Here is an 18,923-nt window from a genome sequence, read left to right on the forward strand (position 1 = left end):
TATAATCAATATAAATAATATATGTATTCTATTAGTGAAAACGTTTTTGTAATAGAAAGCACTTTGCAAAACAAAGACAGGCAAATCGTTATTGAGCAAGCAGCGGTTGCACTTGTAGGCGAGGTCGCACAGCTGTGTGGACCGAGCGTGACACGAGGAGGGCGGGGCGCAGAAGGAGGGCGCGTCTAAAAGATCCTCCTCAGAGTCTTACCTGAAAAAGACTACAGGAATACTTGTACGCCATAGTGAAGGTATGTCGAGGACGTGACCACAGGATGGTTTTCATTATTAGCTAGGCACTGCTTTCGAGATACACCATGTATACGACTGAACGCCGGCGCATGAGCCTGCGCGAGACCAAGAGAAAGGATCCCGTCCGAGTTTCAGCTGGAAGTTTATGGCAGGATCCTTTGGCTCTCGAAATAGAGTGTAAACCCTTAATATCCCCGCGGAGTCGAACCAGGGCTTTAAACGTGGTGTATATCGCCGTCGGGGACAGGTCTGTGCCTCAAACTGAGGAGAATCTTTTACATGCATGTCTTATAGAAGCCTGCGAAGACGCGTGCGCTGTGCTGAAGAACGTATCTTTTGAGCTCATTGCGTTGGGAACGACTGATATCCTGGACACTTTTTACAACGCAGGCAAGTTGTGGGTGGCACGTACATAACTGGTATTTTCTGGAATATATAAGTGCACGTGTAAGCGGTTGTTTTTAACTCTGTGTTTTAGATGTTGTCGTGGTGGAGATGAATAACTCTACCTGCCAGCCGTCTCTGTTTTATCACCTGGGTTTCAGAGAGAGTTTCGGGATGACCAATAATGTCATCCTGTACGGGTACAAACAAGAAGAACATCTTCGAATTGTGAAGGTGAGACCCTACACACAAAAACACATCCTTCATATTTGTAAAGTGCAAGGTTGTTTTCGAAAGTCAGCATGAATACACAATGGAATATACATATTTATTACATTGAATACTTTTGTATTTTTGAAAGTCAGTTTTTGTATAGACTGAGAATACAGTTCGACCTTTTAGTTAAATCTTCATTAAATAGTTGACTGAATGTATGTTGTTTGTATTGTGCACACTTGTTTACCAACATATGATATCATCACAATATGATGATATTGATATTCTAGATAGTGGATAGTAGAATTGACTCAAATTAATGCAATTTAAGTTTTTAATTCCCCAAAAACCACTTCTATTTAAAACAATCATTTGTAATTTGACTTTTCTCTGAACCTTATAGAAACTCACTGACAGTCCTTTTGACAACTAGTCCCGGTCCTATATTATGATGCATTTGTTTGGTCTTACTTATTCTTCATTCTAGGAACAATGTGGGAGCTACACTTTTATCCCCTACATAGTGTCACCGCAGGGTAAAGTATTTGCCTGTGATGCCTCACTGAGGAGAGGGATCAACGATTTCCTTCATTCCAGCTTTAAATTTGAAACCTTGCTGACCCCTTTGGTGGATCGACTGGTCAGGTTGCTGGAAGGTGTTCACATTCATTCAAGGTAGGAAAGTAATTTTGTGCATTTTCTTTTCCCTGGATGTCAATTGCTTAATGTTATTGTCTGAATGAAATCTTAAAACATTCTCGCCTTGTAGCGAATACTCCCACGAGGCAACCCGCAGTGAGATCCGTCTGGCTCGAGAGCGCTTCTCCGGAGTGGCCCTGAGTCAGGAGCTGGACCGGATCCAGAACTCGGTGGAGCTTTTGAGTCCAGATGTTGTTATGAGCCTCCTGCTGTCTTACAGAGACATCCCGGTGAGTTACTAGAGTTACATGTGTACAACGCTAAGCTTTCAGTTACAAACACGAATATGAATGATACCAAGTTCAAGTTTATTATTAGCCATTTCAACAGAGTTGATAGGAATTTGTCTTGGTATGCTCACATACAGCTTAATTAACATAGTACACTGACAGCGCATTCCACACATACTTCACGACAACAACAATACACGGACATAAAAGCCTCATATTGCACATAAGATGAATTGGCAGAATGACCAGATGAAGGGTGCTTGAATGAACAGAACCTCAAAAAAAACATACTGGAAGTAAACTGATAAAAAAGCATTCAGTATCCTAGCCTCAGACCATGTTTAGGTGACGTATGGCCTGAGGATAGGTACTGTCTCTAAAGCGTGATGTTCTGCTGGTAATGCTTCTATACCTCTTGCCTGATGGCAGAATGTTAAAGGTGCCCTAGAATGTGTTGAAATAATATTTTAATTTTGTCCCTGATATCTACATAGAGGGTGTGTGGCTTAAAAAGCCATTTAAAATGTCCAGAAAAGGTTTTACAGGTCAATTTCCAACCCTATAAATTGGCCCTAGAATGAAATGGTCTGTTTTTACCTTATTTGGAAGGGTCATGAATAGTAATGAGGAGTTCTGCTCTGATTGGCTCTTTCACTGCAAGCGTCAATGGCAGAGGAGAAAACCCGCGTAATATCAAAATACTACTGTTATCGTGTCACGAAATGTAATTCTAAGAGTGTTTCAGTCGAGAATGTAGTTGTTTAAAGGTCAAATCTGTGGTTTATTTATAAAGATAGCGCCTATTTGAAAAATATATCTGACGTTTTCGGAGTTGAGAGATCCAGGCGATCACCGGGCGTTCAGCGCTCAATAACCCCGACTGGAACAACTTTTCCTCGGCTAGTGCTTCTGATGTTTGCCGCTGGCTCTGGTGTCTCTAGTCTAGTGGTTAAACATGAGATATTATTTGTCTTGTGTATATCTAACGGGCGATCTTTGGTCTCATTAAACTATAATTTGTTCCATGGCAACTCGTTTTGGCTGAGGGCAAAGTGAAGTTTCATAATTGTATATATTTAGGCTATTTAACTTGAGCTATAGTCTATTTTAAGCTGACTTATGTATGACTAAATTGTTTGCTTTATTTATTTTTATTTACTTATACTTTTATACTGGATATCAGATCATTAAAACTGACATTTAACAAAAAGAGTCAATTGTGTAATTTTATTTTAGGCTGACAGTTATATATTTTAAAATATATATAATATTTTTTATATTTATTTTATTATACATTCTCTTCACTGTACATGTATAATAAAATAAAATGACACAACCCCGTTTCTGTTTTTTAAATGTCAGTTTTAATGTTCAATAATGTTTCATAAAAGAAGCAGGGTTGCGTTTTATATTTCGTGTTGTTATAAATATATGCAGTGAAGATAATCAATGTACACGTTGCCTGAACCACATTTGTGTGGCCATTTAATGTGTTAAAGATTTTTTTTTTTTTAAATGAAAAGAGGCAGAGTGTTGTTTTATACCATATTTCGTTTTTGTTGCCTAAAATATACAAAAAGAGATAACCGGAGTAGCCAGAGCGTGCTGAGTGACGCGACCAAGAACGCCGCTGTCCCATTTGCAGAATAACCGGACTTACGTCCTCTCGTCCTCAGGAGTTCGTTCTCCTAAATCGAACTTGGCAAGTCTGAACTACCAAGGACGCAAGTCCGAAGTTTGCGTACTTTGTATTGAGAAACGGCCTCGGTGTACAACCGTGTATGTTTGAGCCGGTTTCAGACGACGATGCAGAGTTTGAGGAACAAGCGGTTGTTTGTAGAATTCAAATGGACGTTTCGGAGTGGTAAGTTTATTCATTATTTTCAGTACGAACTTAACAGTCACGTGTGTGTGTGTGTGTGTGTGTGTGTGTGTGTGTGTGTGTGTGTGTGTGTGTGCGTTCGTTCGTTCGTTCGTTCGTGCGTGCGTGTGTGTGTGTGTCTGTGTGCGTGTGTGCTTCACCTGCGCAGCGCAGTTCTGTGTAGCACGTATCTCTGAAAGGGCTTGGCTTATGCAAATTTTGGAGGCGTACATATTAATGATCCCATCGGTTACGTCACAGTAGGTGTTATGTGGAGATTCGCCCGTTTTTCAGGGGTGTTTTTCAAAAACGAGATTTAAACAAGAAGGAGAAAACAATGGTGTTTGAAACTCACTGTATGTCATGTCCATGTACTAAACTATTGTTATTTAACTATGGCAAGTTAAATTCAATTTCACATTCTAGGGCACCTAATGATTTGATTTACTCATGCATAGAAATGGGTTTTCAACAAATAGGTACTTGTATCATATTTTTTCCCTATAATGTGTATTTCTTTGTGTTTGCGGTTGAATGCATGAATGTTTTGATTGTTGCTGTGATACTCACCTTAATCTGTTTAATTATTAATGAGATATAGAAAAGGGATATCACTGGCTTTGATGTAGTAAATTATTGCTTCCTTCCTGTTCTTTAAGATTTTCATGCTACATTGGCTTTTAATTTTATTGTACAAAAAAAAATATATATAATTTTTCTTCCCAGAGGAACAAGCAATAATATTTGACAATGGTTGTGAAATATAAGAAGTGCCAGCCAAATGTGTGAATAATTGATTGAAACTGAACTCTTTTTCTCCATGTGATTCAAGGACTACGACTCCATCATAAATCTGTTGGAGTCCATGAACAGTTTGCCCATGCTGATATCACATCAGAACATTAAGTTTCAGTATATTTTTGCATTGAACAGGTGAGCTTTGTTTTTGTTTTTAATAATACATTACACAAAAACATCAATATATTGGAGTAAACATTAATTTTATTCCCTACAAAACATTTTGAAATGTGTTTAAAGGAGGAATCAACCCGGTGATCGTGACAAGGCTTTAAAGCTCATTTTACCCATTGTGGAGTCAGGGAGCACCGTGGCCTCGGACGTGTACTGCCTGTGCGGACGCGTCTACAAGGACATGTTCCTGGGTACAGGCTTCAAAGACACCGACAGCAGAGATCGAGCATGTTACTGGTTAGTCCCGGTCTTTATCCTCTCGATCGACAGCATCACAAGACTGTTGACTGTTAAATCTATTTCTCTCATTTATATCTATAATGTGATGTGGTAAGAGAACATCTGATCTTAATTAATACAGATATAATTAATATAAGTCCAGTAGAATATATAAGTGTATCGTTCAGTATTTTTGTCCTGCTTTACATAAAAAATATGTAAACAACTTTAAAACAAGAAAATATGCATTTATTGAGAAACTAAATTGCATGAGATAATGTCCTGTTTTCAATGAATAATTTTTTTCCCCTATCCATTGGCAAATGATTTTAATAATAAAAGGGGGAAAAAAACCTTCAACAATAAAAACATTTTTTTCTTGTTTTAAGCATAAAATAAATGTTTTTAGATTTATGCTTCAAACTAGAAAAAAAAATGCAATGGGGTATGAAATTAATTAATTCAAGGTATTAAATGATATGAAAAGATATCTAATACAAATTTGCTTCTCAGGTAAATTTGTCTGGATTAAATCGTGTTTTATATATATATATATATATATATATATATTTTTTTTTTTTTTTTTTTAAATGGGATAAAATACTAATTCATTTTTATTTATTTATGTTGCTCAAACAGTGATCCAATCAGCTATGTTCAGGTATTTGTGTTAATGCTAATTTCTCTAATATTCATTGTACAGTAACGATGTCTTGTGTTTCTACTTCTATGTTTGTCCTGCAGGTACGGCAAGGCCTTTGAGATTGAACCTACTTTGCACTCTGGAATCAATAATATTGTGCTCCTGATGGCTGCTGGGCATGAATTCGACACCTCTATTGAACTGCGGAAAATTGGTGTGTTTGTGTGTCCTTTATTTAGCTTCACTGCTCTGGTTGTGTGCACTTTAAACAGTGAGATGGGTCATGGTTCGGTCTACATATCATGGAGTGCTTTGTTGGCTATTGCATGGCATTTTCTCTTCAGCAGGGTGATGTATAGAAACTGATACTTAGTGGCCTACTTGTATGATCCAAATGCTTTAGGCTTTGAACATGAATGCATGATAACACAAAGTATGAGTATATAGAATGTGAGAAAATAACAGTTTGAGGTGTTTAAACAGGTGTTGCCTTATTTTCACACTTTTGAGGTGCTGCCCTGTCTCATGATATTATTTTCATACATACACTGAAGTTGAGATTGATCATGCTATAGCCCAGACTGAGTTTTTCTGGGTATTTATTGAGTTTTTGTTTGTGGTGTTCTTTGTGCCTGTTGTGCAGGTGTCATACTCCGTAGCCTGCTGGACAGGAAGGGCTGTCTTGAGAAGATGCAGGACTACTGGGATGTTGGTTTTTATCTGGGGGCTGCAATCTTGGCCAACGAGCACAATAAAGTCATAGAAGCTTCCGAGAAACTCTACAGGATCAAAGCACCAATGTGGTGAGCCAAGGAAATGTTTAATTATCTATGTTTAGTTTGGTTTGATAAGGTAGTATGAAGTTAAAACCAAACTTTTTTTTTTTAAACAAACTAAGTTTTATTTTCAGAACTGTAGTGACCCTCATTAAAATAAATTTTGGCAGGTCAGTTTTAAAAATGGAAGTACTTCAAGTTTGAATTGGACAGGGTCATTAATAATTCCATTATCGTGTTGAAGTAATCACACTAAATGAACATTTACATCCCTGAATAAGACATGTATTATTTACTGCAATGTGATTTCTCCTTCAAATCAGGTATGTTGCATCCATTATGGAGACGTATATATTATACAAGCAATTTGCCAAACACAAAGAAGCAAATCATCCTAAACAGGAAGCTGTGGACTTTTGGATGGAGTTGATGGTGCAGGCGTGCAAGCCTACAGTTTCCACAGCACGCTGCCCGGTAAGACCACTTCTTTTTTTCCTCAATATAGGCCCCAATATACTCACAGCGACGTAGTTTGAAATAAAAAGAAGTCTGAAATACGTGACCAGTGGTAGACTGTTAGCAATTATCCCAATGCCGCCCACGCTGCTGAGAGCAGCAGTTGAATGAATGTGTAAATATGTGCTGTGCAAACGAACTTCAATTTGAAATGACGTCACACCAGTTCGTTCTCCGATTTAGCTTGACGTGTATTGGGACCTTTACCCTACTGCCAAAAAGCTGCCTGCTTTACTTAAAGGAAAGGCCAAAAATGTGGAGAATATAAGCAGATCCAAAATATCTTATCTCTTTTAGGTTTTGATTCTGGAGCCCACTAAAGTGTTCCAACCCAGCATAATAAGCATAAGTGAGGAAGATGACAGCCGCACGGTGCAGCTGAGACACGTCACTCCACTCGAGGTAAACACCCTTGACTCTTGCCGCTTTTCACACATGGCATTTACGAGTAGCCTAATTGTGCAGGGTGCAGTTACATTCCATTGTGTTGTCACAAAGTTGAGTTTCCATCTTATTAAATAATTTATGTGAAAGATAGGCATCATTTAACATGGCAGAAGATGGTGTGAACTTGAGCTGCTTTATGCAGTAAAATTCAATCTTTTCTACATGTCTGTGGGAGTGTAATGTGCTTTATTTGGCTTTCCCAGAAAGGTCTTCATGAGTGGACTTTCCCAGCATCTGCTATTCGTGGAGTAAGGTACTGTGCGGTACTGTAATTTCCACTTTTTTTTCCTGTTTTCCATTTCCAAGCTTGCAGCAGTTTATGGTCCCACTAGGACTGCTCTGTTTTAGCCACAGCCCAGAGATTTTTCTCTGAATAGGTCTTTTTTTTTCTTCCTTGTTGCATGGCCTAGTTTTGATGCCTGTTATCCTCTTTCCAGCTTTTTAAGCTACAGGTCAATGTCTCTTTCAGTTCTTTTTCTTACTGGTTTTGTTCCTATTTCCAGCCTTTAGGGCAGCGGACATCTTGTTTAGAGCTCAGGTTGCAAAACAAATGATAATGGATGTTGATAATTAAGGTCAGATCGACCCATATTTAAAAAATAATTATAGTTATGGATACATAGTCTCCTAGTGGGATCTCTATCCCTGTTAGAATTATATTACCAAACAGATTCTAACAGGAATGTGTTATATTTGTCATTAAATTGTTTGAGTTGCAAACAGCTGTTTTATTGCCTGTGGAATTTTCCTGTGGATTTTTATTCCTCCTAAAATATGTACTAAAAAAATTATTCAGTAAAATAAGTGGGTGACATTATTTGAAGAGACTTTTTAACGTTTCATTTTATAACACAAATTACACTTTAACCTAAAACTTTGAATTTTGAAGCTGTTGTGTGCTACAAGACTACAGTAGTTGTCAGTCACGTTGTTGTAATATTAACATTTTAGGCATTAAATGTCTCTCATTCATGTAATAGAACAAAATGAATGTGCACCACATATTTTATTTTTATTTTAAAAACAGCCATTCTGTTCTAAGTATTATAAATTCCAAAGGGAATTTTAGGAGTACAAACTGAACTGCTCTGTTTGGATCAATTTCAAATAGTGTAAAAGAGCTTGTCCCATTATCTTTGATGTTTTATTTTTCTGGCATGTTGGACTGGATTGAGAATGCTCATGTTCATTTGTATTGAAAATCTCTTGTTTTTCCACTCGTGCAGCATCTCCAAGTTCGACGAACGGAGCTGCTTCCTGTATGTCCTGCACAATTCAGATGACTTCCAGTTGTACTTTCCCAGTGATCTTCATTGTAAAGGGTGAGAGCCGCCGGCTGACGCATCGCTCAAACATGCTGCCAAGGACATCATGAGGGAAGAGCTCAAATGTCATGAGTGTTTTTGGCAGAGAATTAACTCCTAAAAGAATATGTTATGTAAATTAGTTTTAAGAATAATTTGATATTTACTGTTAAATTCATACTTGCTCCAGGCACTATTCACTGAGCCTTTAAAATGCATGCCGTATTTACTTAACCTTCTGTTGTATCATGTTCAGGAAGTCACATTTGACCTTATTATTAAGTTATTCTCATTCTTCCAATGAAAACATTACGTGATTAATGGCCATCTGATCAAGTGAATGTGCATGTTTGAACATCATAAGGAAATGAGTCACAATTAAAGATCTTTTTCCATGTAACATATTCTCAAACCCTATCATTTGTATGTTGCTTTTCAGGTTCTGTGATTTGTTGAACTCTCTATTGCATGAAACAGAAAGTCCCGTGGAAGATTCCAGTCCAATTAGGGGAGGGGAAGGAGTTTTAGAGGTGAGAGAAGTCACCATGAATTGCATATAACCTCTCATTGTTTGTTCAGGCCCAGTAATCATGTTCAGCATGAGCAAATGTGCACTTGGTTCATTAAGCAGCTATTTCTACCTTATTCTTGATACACAAGCGAAGCCTTAAAAATGACTTTTGTTGATGCAGTCTAATGTTTTCAGGTAGAATAGGTTTATATGTTTTGTGTAGAATAACCTGAGATGTTTTTCTGGTTGGTTTAGTTTTGATGAACCTATTAGGTTATACATTTCTTTTGGCTTGGACTCTGCCTGTCAGGATATGTAGTGTCACTGCCTTGAACCGATGTCTTGACTTAGCTGTGAAAAACTTTACATTCTTGACATTTATGGCCAAATAGTTCTCTTCATTGTGTATCATTCCAAATGCAGCTTCCTGTTGCATACTGAGAATATGGTACCACTGTTACGGACAGTAAAATAATGCAATTTCCTCTTTAACTATCTTTAGTTTTGACAAGACTTTTAAACGTACTTCCTTCTGTCGTGTGTTCTTACTGCCAGCTTAGTGCTTGTTGAATTTAGCAGTTAGGTGTGAAAAAATTTAATGCTGCTTCTTACCAAACTCAGTTTTGCGTTTTTTTGTTTTAAAAAAGCATTGGGAATACGGTGCTCTTAAATGTAAAATACTTCACAGAACAGCTCATCTCAAAATGCTTCAAAAGCTCAATTTTGCCATTACTGTTCAAAAGCTTGGGGTAGGTTTGAATTTTTACTAAGTAGTCTCTTATGCTCAACAAGACTGCTTTTGTTTGATCAAAATTACATTAAAAACAGTAATATTGTGAAATATTATTATAATTTAAAATATCTGTTTTCTACTTTAATTTAACTGAATTTTCAGCACCTATTACATCAGACTTCAGTGTCTCATGATCCTTCAGATATCATTCTAATATGCTGATTTAGTGCTCAATAAACATTTATTATTATTATTATCAATGTTGACATTTTTTCTTTATGAAATCAATATTATAAATTTGTGTGGAAACTGATGCATTTCTACGGCTTCTTTGATAAATATAAACTTCAAAAGAACAGCATTTATAACATTATAAATGTCTTTACTGTCACTTTTGATCAGTTTAATGCATCCTTGCCAAATAAAAGTATTAATTTCTTTAAAAAATAACTGGAGTAACTTTTAACGAGTAATCCATATTAGTGATAAATCTATATATTTGTATAGATATATGTATATATGCATCACTGGTATTCAGTTATGCAGTTTGTCCATATGACTCCATTATGGTACTATTTCTCTTTCAGTACGTTTATGAGCTATATGAGAATAAAGACAAGGTGGTGCTGGGGAAAGGAACCTATGGAGTGGTGTACGCTGGACGGGTCCTCAACAATCATGTGCGCATCGCAATCAAAGAGATCCCAGAGAAAGACAGCACGTATGATGAACATGTTTTTCCATTGCATTGATATTTTTTTATTAAACGCCTACGTTTGATCTTGATGTATGTCACTTAACAACATAGTAAAACATACTTTCATAACACCTAAAAAATAAACTGGTGTTATGAAAACCTAAAACCTGCCCTCTTTTGGCATATATAATTACTATATGATATTAATAATAACATTATTAATAGTAAGAATTAATAATGTAATATATTAAATATTGAAAATTTTATTGATTGAACATGTATATAAAGGTTGTTTATAATTCATAGGCCACTTAACTGTGTATTAGGTACATTGTTGATCTGCTTCTGTGAAAATCCAGCACTTGTTTGTTGACCTCTGACCATGTTCAGAGGTCCCCACGGCCCAGTGATGTTTGTTCTTTAGAACTAATGCTTGTTTAAACTGTCCTCTCATGGACCGTTTGCAGATGTAGACCTTTCCGTGTGATCCAAGATTTGTGTTTAGCTGTATTACCAAATATGCCGATAAAACCCTTATGATTGTGGTCAGAACTGCATAGCTTAGATCATCTAAATATTTACTTTTTGTCTTCCATCTTGGTCTTTCTTGTCTTTCTTGTTCTGGCTCTTAGCTATTCTCAGCCGCTCCACGAGGAGATTGCCCTACACAAGAGGCTGAAGCACAGGAATATTGTTCAGTATTTGGGATCAGTCAGTGAGGATGGCTTCATCAAGATCTTCATGGAGGAGGTTCCGGGAGGTGTGGCGTACTTTGCTCATTGTTCTCTGACATTATCTTTTAAGTTTTCCTCTTTGATGACTTGGAGGAATGTTGATTTTTTGCAAAGTCTGTTGAGAAATCCTTGATTCTTAGGATGGGTGTGTTGTGTGTAATGTAATGGTAATGTGCTTTACTAAACAGCACAGACCAGTTCAGAGAATTCATCTCAAGAGTTATTTATGGGTCAGTGACGTAACACTTATTAATATGTGGTCCTACGCCTCCTTTATGATGAGCATTTTGAATAAATATATAAAATATATTTATAATTAATTTATATATATATACTTTTTTGGGGGGGTTTCAATATATGTAATCATTCTAATATGCTGACTTATGCTGCTCAGGAAACCTTTCCTATTATTGGCAGTGTTGAAAATGGTTGGGCTGCTTAATATTTTTGTGGAAACTGATTAAAAAAAATTCAGGATTTTTTAATGGATTGAAAGTTCAATAGAACAGCGTTTAATTATTTATGCATTTACTAGCCCTTTTTGATTAATTTAATTAATCTGTGCTGAATAAAAGTATTAGTTTCTTTCAAAGTAGAACACTTAACAGTAGTGAATGTTAAATCACTTGACATTTTTAAGAGTCATTAAAATAGTTGAAAATAAAGCTTTGAATGAAATTAATATAAAATGCACAGATTACAATGTGTATGCATTTTGAATTAGATTTTTTCAAAATATTCTTTTCATTCTGTGGTCTATTTTTATTGTCTTTTCATATGTGTGTATGTGCATATGAATATACAGTCTGTTATCTTAAAATGTATGATTACACCGTTCCTTAACACTAACCATCATGTATTCACTTGTTTTTTTTTCTTCTATTACAGGAAGTTTGTCCTCTCTCTTAAGATCAAAGTGGGGGCCTCTTAAAGATAATGAGACGACCATTGTTTTCTACACCAAGCAGATTCTGGAAGGGCTGCAATATCTCCATGATAATCAGATTGTCCATAGAGACATTAAGGTATGAATGCATCTCAGTGCTGCCATTGCTTTAAACTAAAGCTATCTGTTCATCAAGATGCATTTTTTTCCATCACCTGTCATATTTTACATTACATACTTTTTATATCACCAGGGTGATAATGTTTTGATAAATACGTACAGCGGTGTGCTAAAGATATCAGATTTTGGCACCTCTAAGAGGCTAGCAGGAATCAACCCATGTACAGAGACGTTCACAGGTGAGTCTCCTAGTGCATACTTGCATGCTTCTCAGGTTACATTATGTACTCTTGTGTGTTTGCTTTTCAAACTCCTCCTGATTTATTTGGTCACAGGCACTCTGCAGTACATGGCTCCAGAGATCATCGACCAAGGTCCTCGTGGGTACGGCAAACCGGCTGATATCTGGTCTCTGGGTTGCACCATCATAGAAATGGCCACAGGGAAACCACCTTTTTATGAGCTGGAAAGTCCTCAGGCGGCCATGTTTAAGGTGCTACAGGTTTTTGAAGCAGGAATCAAAGTGTTATTTTAAACTGAAGTTATATAACCATGTTAAATCAGCTGTGAAGTTTATTTACATTCCAAATGTGAATTTCTCCCATCAAAACAGTTTACTGAGTAATTGTCCTCCTGCAGGTGGGCATGTTTAAGATTCACCCCACAGTGCCAGAGTGCATGTCAGAGCAAGCTAAAGGCTTCATCGTGTGCTGCTTTGAACCCAACCCAGACAAGAGAGCCACATCTTCAGAGCTCCTGAAGAACAGCTTTCTGAAGGGCAATCCCAGGAAGAGGACAAAACCTCAGTCCGACAACTCTCTGAAAGAACCTGCCGGTGAGCATGTAGAATCGCGTCCATTCTTGTGATCTTTAACACTTTAAAGCCAACAGCTTTAAATGGGTGTTTCTTCAAATTTGGGCACTTTCGTCTGTGTGACTTACTCTTTTTTTTTTTGTCCACTAATACATGCATCTCACAAGAAATTTGTATTTATTGTTATTTATTTTATCATTAAATCATATATTTATTATACATATACACACACTGTGTGTATACTTTATTTACATATTTATACATTTATTTTATAATCAAATTCTTTTTATTTATGTTCATATCTTTTTTCTTTCTAAAAATGAAATAATCTTTTTTTCTTTTCTTTTTTTTTCAAAGTGTCATTTACACCATTGACCACTAATCGAAAAATGGAGGCATGATAAAAGTTCCCAAGGCAGTTAAATTATGATCTTTATATAATAAAAAGATAAAGGTTGGAATATTTTATTTTTAATCTAAATAAACCCCTGGGACATAAAAGTGCCCAAAGTTGCAGAAACACCCATTTATGAATAGTGACTTATACTTAAAAGGAATTTGATAGCAAGTTAATAATTGGATATTTGAGTTTATTTGGACATTATATTGTAGGAGACTTTCACAGGAGCTTGTCTGCACCCATCGCATTGCTTGTGGAGAAAACAGATGCTGAACACAATGAATTGTCCTGCTCTTTTGATCTGAGAAAGACCACTTCTGCCTTCAAAGGAAATTACATGGCTGAAAGTCCTCCCAGCTCTCGTGGCTTTTTGACGTGAGTCAATGCATCAGATCTCAGATTCTGGGAATTATATGTTGAAATCATGTGAAACCTACTTCCAGCTCCTGAAATTACTTATTTGCCTTTATGTTGCATGCATTTGCTGTCGGTAGAGTGCCAGATGAGCCTCAAGGAGACATGACCACAAGTCCAGCTTGTTCTGAAGAGAATCTAGGTTTGTTCATGCTGAGAAAAAACAGCGAAAGGAGGGACAAGCTACATAGGATCCTAACTGAGTACATCAGCCTTGTTGTTCAAAACATTCAGGAGACACTGCCGCAGGTACATTCCCACACTACTGTCACCCGAGATGCTTGATGTGGAATTCTGCCAGACCACCAGTGCCCTTTCTCGAATGCCTGAATGATTCTGACACTTGCTGTTTTTTTCACCCATCTCACAGGCGGAGCAGCCGTGCATTACCTCAGATCACATCAGCGAACTGATTTGCTGCCTCCGAGAAAACATCCGTTCTCCAGACAAAAAGCGTCTGAGTAACAGCCTCCTGACTTTGCGCTCCAGTTTGCTGGAATCCTCTGTGTCTCTCAGCAGCCTGCAGGCGGCACTGTTTAGCTTCCAGGATGCAGTATGTTCTTTGCTTTCAAATTGATTTCATCTCAATTAAACCAGAATCAAACTAAAGCTAAGGGTTTAATTATTGGCATTGGCAAATACTATTATTTCTATTACTCATACTCAGGGTTAGGGGTTTAATTGCCATTCAAGTGTGAAACTACTGAACCTAGCCTGATATAAAAATGCTAATTTAATTAAGTGTATGTATGCATGTATGTATGTATGTATGTATACATATAAAAACAAAAACTTTTTTTTGAAAATCTTATTCTTCATCAGATGTGACTCTTATGTTTGTAGGTCAAGAAGGTTCTGAAGAAACAGCAGATAAAACCTCATTGGATGTTTGCTTTGGACAACTTGTTGAGGCAGGCTGTACAAGATACTATCACAGTTCTGCTACCAGGTATGTAAAGGACACCATTTCAAAAGCAACAGTGGCCCCACATGCTTCTATTGCATCTCTAAATCTTCCGTTATGGGCATACCTTCATTGCAATCCATCAAAATCCCTTTTCCAGAGCTCAAGCTTCAGCTACAGTCATCGTTTGAAAATGAGGAGAGTCCTCAAGAAACCGAGCACCCCACAGAGGCTGATTTTGAACCAATTGTCACTCCCCTCGCAAAGGACAAAGAAGAATCGCATATCATCAGTCAGAATTCTGAAGAGGGTCATACCGAATCCAGCAATCTCCACAGTGACATCCTCTCCAGTCACTCTTCACTCTCAAAGGAACTATCAGAACTTCGCTTTGAGTCTATGAGGTATCCAAAACCTTATCTCTCTCTGTTGCCCTCCAAACTTTTAAAAACTGGTTAATGGATAAAATGATGTATATGTATCAGGGTTTGTTATAGGTAACTAAAACTAAGACCATAACATTAAAATAAAATAATTAAATAAAGAATTAAAATTAACTTAAATTGAAATAAAATATTTTTCTTTTATTTCAGCTAGTTGCCAAGGCCACATTTATCCTTTTTAATTTAACTTGATGAACCAAAATAACTAAAACTCAAACTGAAAAAACTAGACATATTAAAAAAAAAAAAGTTTAACCTTTAAAATTAAAACAGAAAATAAAAAATTAAACCTAATTCCAAATATTAGATTTCTATTTCAAATAAATGCCTTTTTATTTAGCAAAGAATCTTGAAAAAAAAAACTGCATCACAGTTTCCACAAACATTGATAATAAGAAATGTTTCTTGAGCACCAAATCAGCGTGTGTGTGTGTGCGTGCGCGTGTATATCAGCATACAGCAAAGTACAGCAATTATCAGAGCTGTGATGTTGGTGATGTCACAACACAATTTACATTTATTTATTTATTCTAATTGGCCACAAGAGGGCAGAATAGGTTATGCAATGAATGAACCACACTGATTTGTTGCTGTTGGGAATTGTTCACACTATGTTCCAGGTTGTTGATTCAGCTGAATGAAAAGGAGAAAGAATTCCAGGAACTTCTGAAGAACTCCATTCATACCAAACAAAGGCTCATCGACGGCCTGGAGGTCAAAGCTGCGCCTGTGGCTACAGGTTGCTCACGTTTTTCCTCTAATTAATTATGAAGTTGAACACAGTATTTACCTCTAAACAATTGTTTGTGAACTGCTTCTTCCAAATGAGAGAAAGTTGTCGCCTGAGGCAGTCAAAAGGTGTGGCCATGGATCAATGTCACATTTATTCACATCTACTCAACATGCCACTACTTGTCTTTAGTTTTAGGACAAGGTTTTGATACTCATAAAGAACACGCCCTGGAATCACTTACAACTGTTACCCAAATTTCAACCAACCCAAGTTTATGGCTTACCCTCGGGGCTTGCGTTTTTACTACATGTGCTTCTATAGAAATAATCCCTGGAATTTTCTGGAAGTGTTTTCGAAAACAGCGACTTTTTTGTAATGACCAGTTTTGCAGTAATAGTAAAGGACTGTAACATCACTGTACAAAAGTGCAAATGAATGCATCAGTTTATACAGCCAACGTGTGTTATGTTTATTCTTTCCAACAGATAATAAACCTTCATCCTATAATGCTCACAATTCTGCTATGGTGAACTGGTTAAGAGGTGTTCCAGTGGATGAGAAAACCATAGAAATAGTGGGTGGACATATAGAAAAATATTTTCCTTTTGACCACAAGCTTTGATTGTTAATTCATATTAATAGATTTCTAATAGTGAAATTTAGCTTAAAAACTGAAATATGTAGAAGGTAATAGTGATTGCTTATTGTTTGTTTTCTTTAAGCTTGTTTTTCATGAGTTCGCATTGGACATTCTCCTCCACCTCGCCTGCAGAGATGATCTGCAGTACTGTGGCATCAAGTAAGTCCTTTAGACATCAATACCAAACAGGAAAAACGTGGCAAGGTGTAGGAGAGATTAGTTAAAATGTTATATTTGATGAAAAAAGTAATATGTTGTAAAGGAGTATCATTTTACTAAAGCTGAATCTTCAGCATCAGTACTACAATCTTCAGTGTCACATGATCCTTCGGAAATAATTCTAATGAATTATCAATGTCAATATCAATTTATTATTATTATCAATGTTGAAACAGTTGTGCTGCTTTAATATTTTTGTGAAAGCCGTGATACACTTTTTTTCAAGATTCTTTGAATAATTGAAAGTGCAAAAGAACAGCATTTATTTGAAATAGAAATCTTTTGTAATACCAAATGTCTTGTTTTGATCAATTTTGATCAATTTAATGCCTCCTTGCTGAATTAATTTCTTGAAAAAAAAATGACTGATCGAAACTTTTGAACAGTGTTGAAGTAAATCTGTGTTTGTGCATTTGTTCTTCAGAGGTGGGATGCTGTGTCGCTTGTGGGCTGCCATCTCCAAGCAGAGGAAGTCTCATCTCACGCCAGTCAAGGACAGTGAAGATACCCTTCTCTGACAGACACAAGTGACTCTCTCTTGTCCAGCTTTTAGATACTATGAGCTCAGTGAGTTTGCGGTGTATAGAGTCTGTGCCTTTTGCGCACTATTACTTTTTTCTGTGACACTAAGAGGACAGAAAATAATTTGATAGAAAATACACTACTGTTCAAGAATTTGGGGTCGTAAGATCTTATAATGTTTTGAAAGAAGGCCCCTGTGCTCATCCAGGCTGCATTTTATGACAAAATACAGGCAAAACAGAAATATTTTGACATATTATTACAATTTAAAATATTTACAATATCTGCATAATTACTCCAGTCTTCAGTGTCACATGATCCTCAGAAACCATTCTAATATGCTGATTTGGTGCTCAAGAAACACTTCCTATTATCGTCAATTGGGGAAACAGTGGTGCTGCTTATTTTTGTGGAAATTGTGATTTTTTTTTTTTTTTATATATATATATACTTCAAAAGAGCAGCATTTATTTTAAATAGAAATATTTTATAACATAAATGTCTTAACTGTCACTTCATCAATTTAATGTGTGCCTAATGTAATCTTAACCCTAAACTTTTGAATGGTGATATACAATGTCAGAATAGTTTGAGAACATTCAGTTTGTCAAATCTAACCTGTTATAAAGAGAATCAATATATTTTTGTTCATTTAAAATCGCGATAATGTATAAAATATTTATGCTAACTTCATCTGACAATATGTGAAGGTGCAGGGCATTGAATATATAGTGTATGTATATATGAATATGGGTACCAAAATGCTGTATTTGTATTTATGAATTGTGTGTTATACTAAATACTTATTTATATTAACTACACTTACAAAACAAAATGATACTGACAGTAAAACTACAATTTAGTAATTTATCTTAGAAGTAAAAAAAAATGTTTTGTGCTTTTATTTTATAATGCACAAGTGAAGGGAAACTGTAACTGAACCAAATTTCTTTCTTGTTCAACAAATAAATGTTTAAAAGTACAACTATTCCAAATAATCCTTCAATTCATTCAAGATAATAAAAGCTACATGGATAAAAATGTTGTTTAAAATGGTTTTAGACGAATCATAGCATGTCCCATCGTAATACATTTGCTTTCCAAATGTATTAGTCAGCTATTGTTTTTTGTTGTTTTGAGCTAGAGGAAAGATGTTGAAGCAATGATCTTGTCTCCAGTGACAATACAGTATGCAAACCTAAGCACACAGTGAATGACTGACACTTGCTAAACGTCCGAGTCAGCGCATTAGCAATTCACTTAGCTCTTGGTGCATTTTTAATGAAGCCAGATTTTTTTTTATAGACAATCTAGCTTCTTTCAAAACACCACAATTTTGCTTGCATCCACATAATGCATCGGGACGAATGTGTAAAGTCAGTTTCATTTCTCAAAATATGTTGTATTGATTGTACATGTAACATTTTAGGTACATTTGAGGCTGCTGCAGAGGTGGAGTATTTGAATACTTTTTGAACATCTAAATATGTTATTGTATGAGCGTACAGTCCTAAACAACCTCGTACACAAGCAGCAGTAACATCATTTTCCAGTGAGGAATTTCACTGTCATTATTCACATTCCTCAGATATGTGGCTCAACCCTTTCCTGGCAATACAAAGTGTGAGTGTCTA

The 18,923-nt window shown here is 36.2% G+C and overlaps 1 protein-coding gene across 1 annotated transcript; it reads left to right on the forward strand.

The window, feature by feature from the left end:
- Window positions 1-195: 195 nt before the first annotated feature.
- Window positions 196-18,325, forward strand: LOC307005742 (mitogen-activated protein kinase kinase kinase 5). Its single transcript, XM_079626181.1, has 28 exons — window positions 196-642; window positions 731-870; window positions 1,340-1,527; window positions 1,622-1,781; window positions 4,475-4,575; window positions 4,681-4,851; window positions 5,578-5,690; window positions 6,120-6,279; window positions 6,576-6,726; window positions 7,066-7,170; window positions 7,419-7,468; window positions 8,442-8,537; window positions 8,959-9,049; window positions 10,351-10,484; window positions 11,093-11,220; window positions 12,083-12,219; window positions 12,334-12,439; window positions 12,536-12,693; window positions 12,840-13,035; window positions 13,627-13,789; window positions 13,909-14,077; window positions 14,199-14,381; window positions 14,672-14,777; window positions 14,893-15,136; window positions 15,796-15,914; window positions 16,394-16,482; window positions 16,631-16,707; window positions 17,192-18,325. The coding sequence occupies exons 1-28, from the start codon at window positions 318-320 to the stop codon at window positions 17,283-17,285; spliced, it is 3,954 nt and encodes a 1,317-aa protein (XP_079482307.1). The 5' UTR covers window positions 196-317; the 3' UTR covers window positions 17,286-18,325.
- The last annotated feature ends 598 nt before the right edge of the window (window positions 18,326-18,923 follow it).

This window comes from Phoxinus phoxinus (assembly GCF_949152265.1).
Source record: "Phoxinus phoxinus genome assembly, chromosome: 10".
NCBI classification, from domain to species: Eukaryota; Metazoa; Chordata; class Actinopteri; order Cypriniformes; family Leuciscidae; genus Phoxinus; species Phoxinus phoxinus.

Excerpts from the sequence above, each read along its gene's own strand:
- LOC307005742 (XM_079626181.1), top strand. The coding sequence starts at position 318 with ATGTATACGACTGAACGCCGGCGCATGAGCCTGCGCGAGACCAAGAGA. Across the intron at positions 4,852-5,577 it reads AGAGATCGAGCATGTTACTG|GTACGGCAAGGCCTTTGAGA; the intron begins GTTAGTCCCGGT and ends TTTGTCCTGCAG. Across the intron at positions 5,691-6,119 it reads TATTGAACTGCGGAAAATTG|GTGTCATACTCCGTAGCCTG; the intron begins GTGTGTTTGTGT and ends CCTGTTGTGCAG.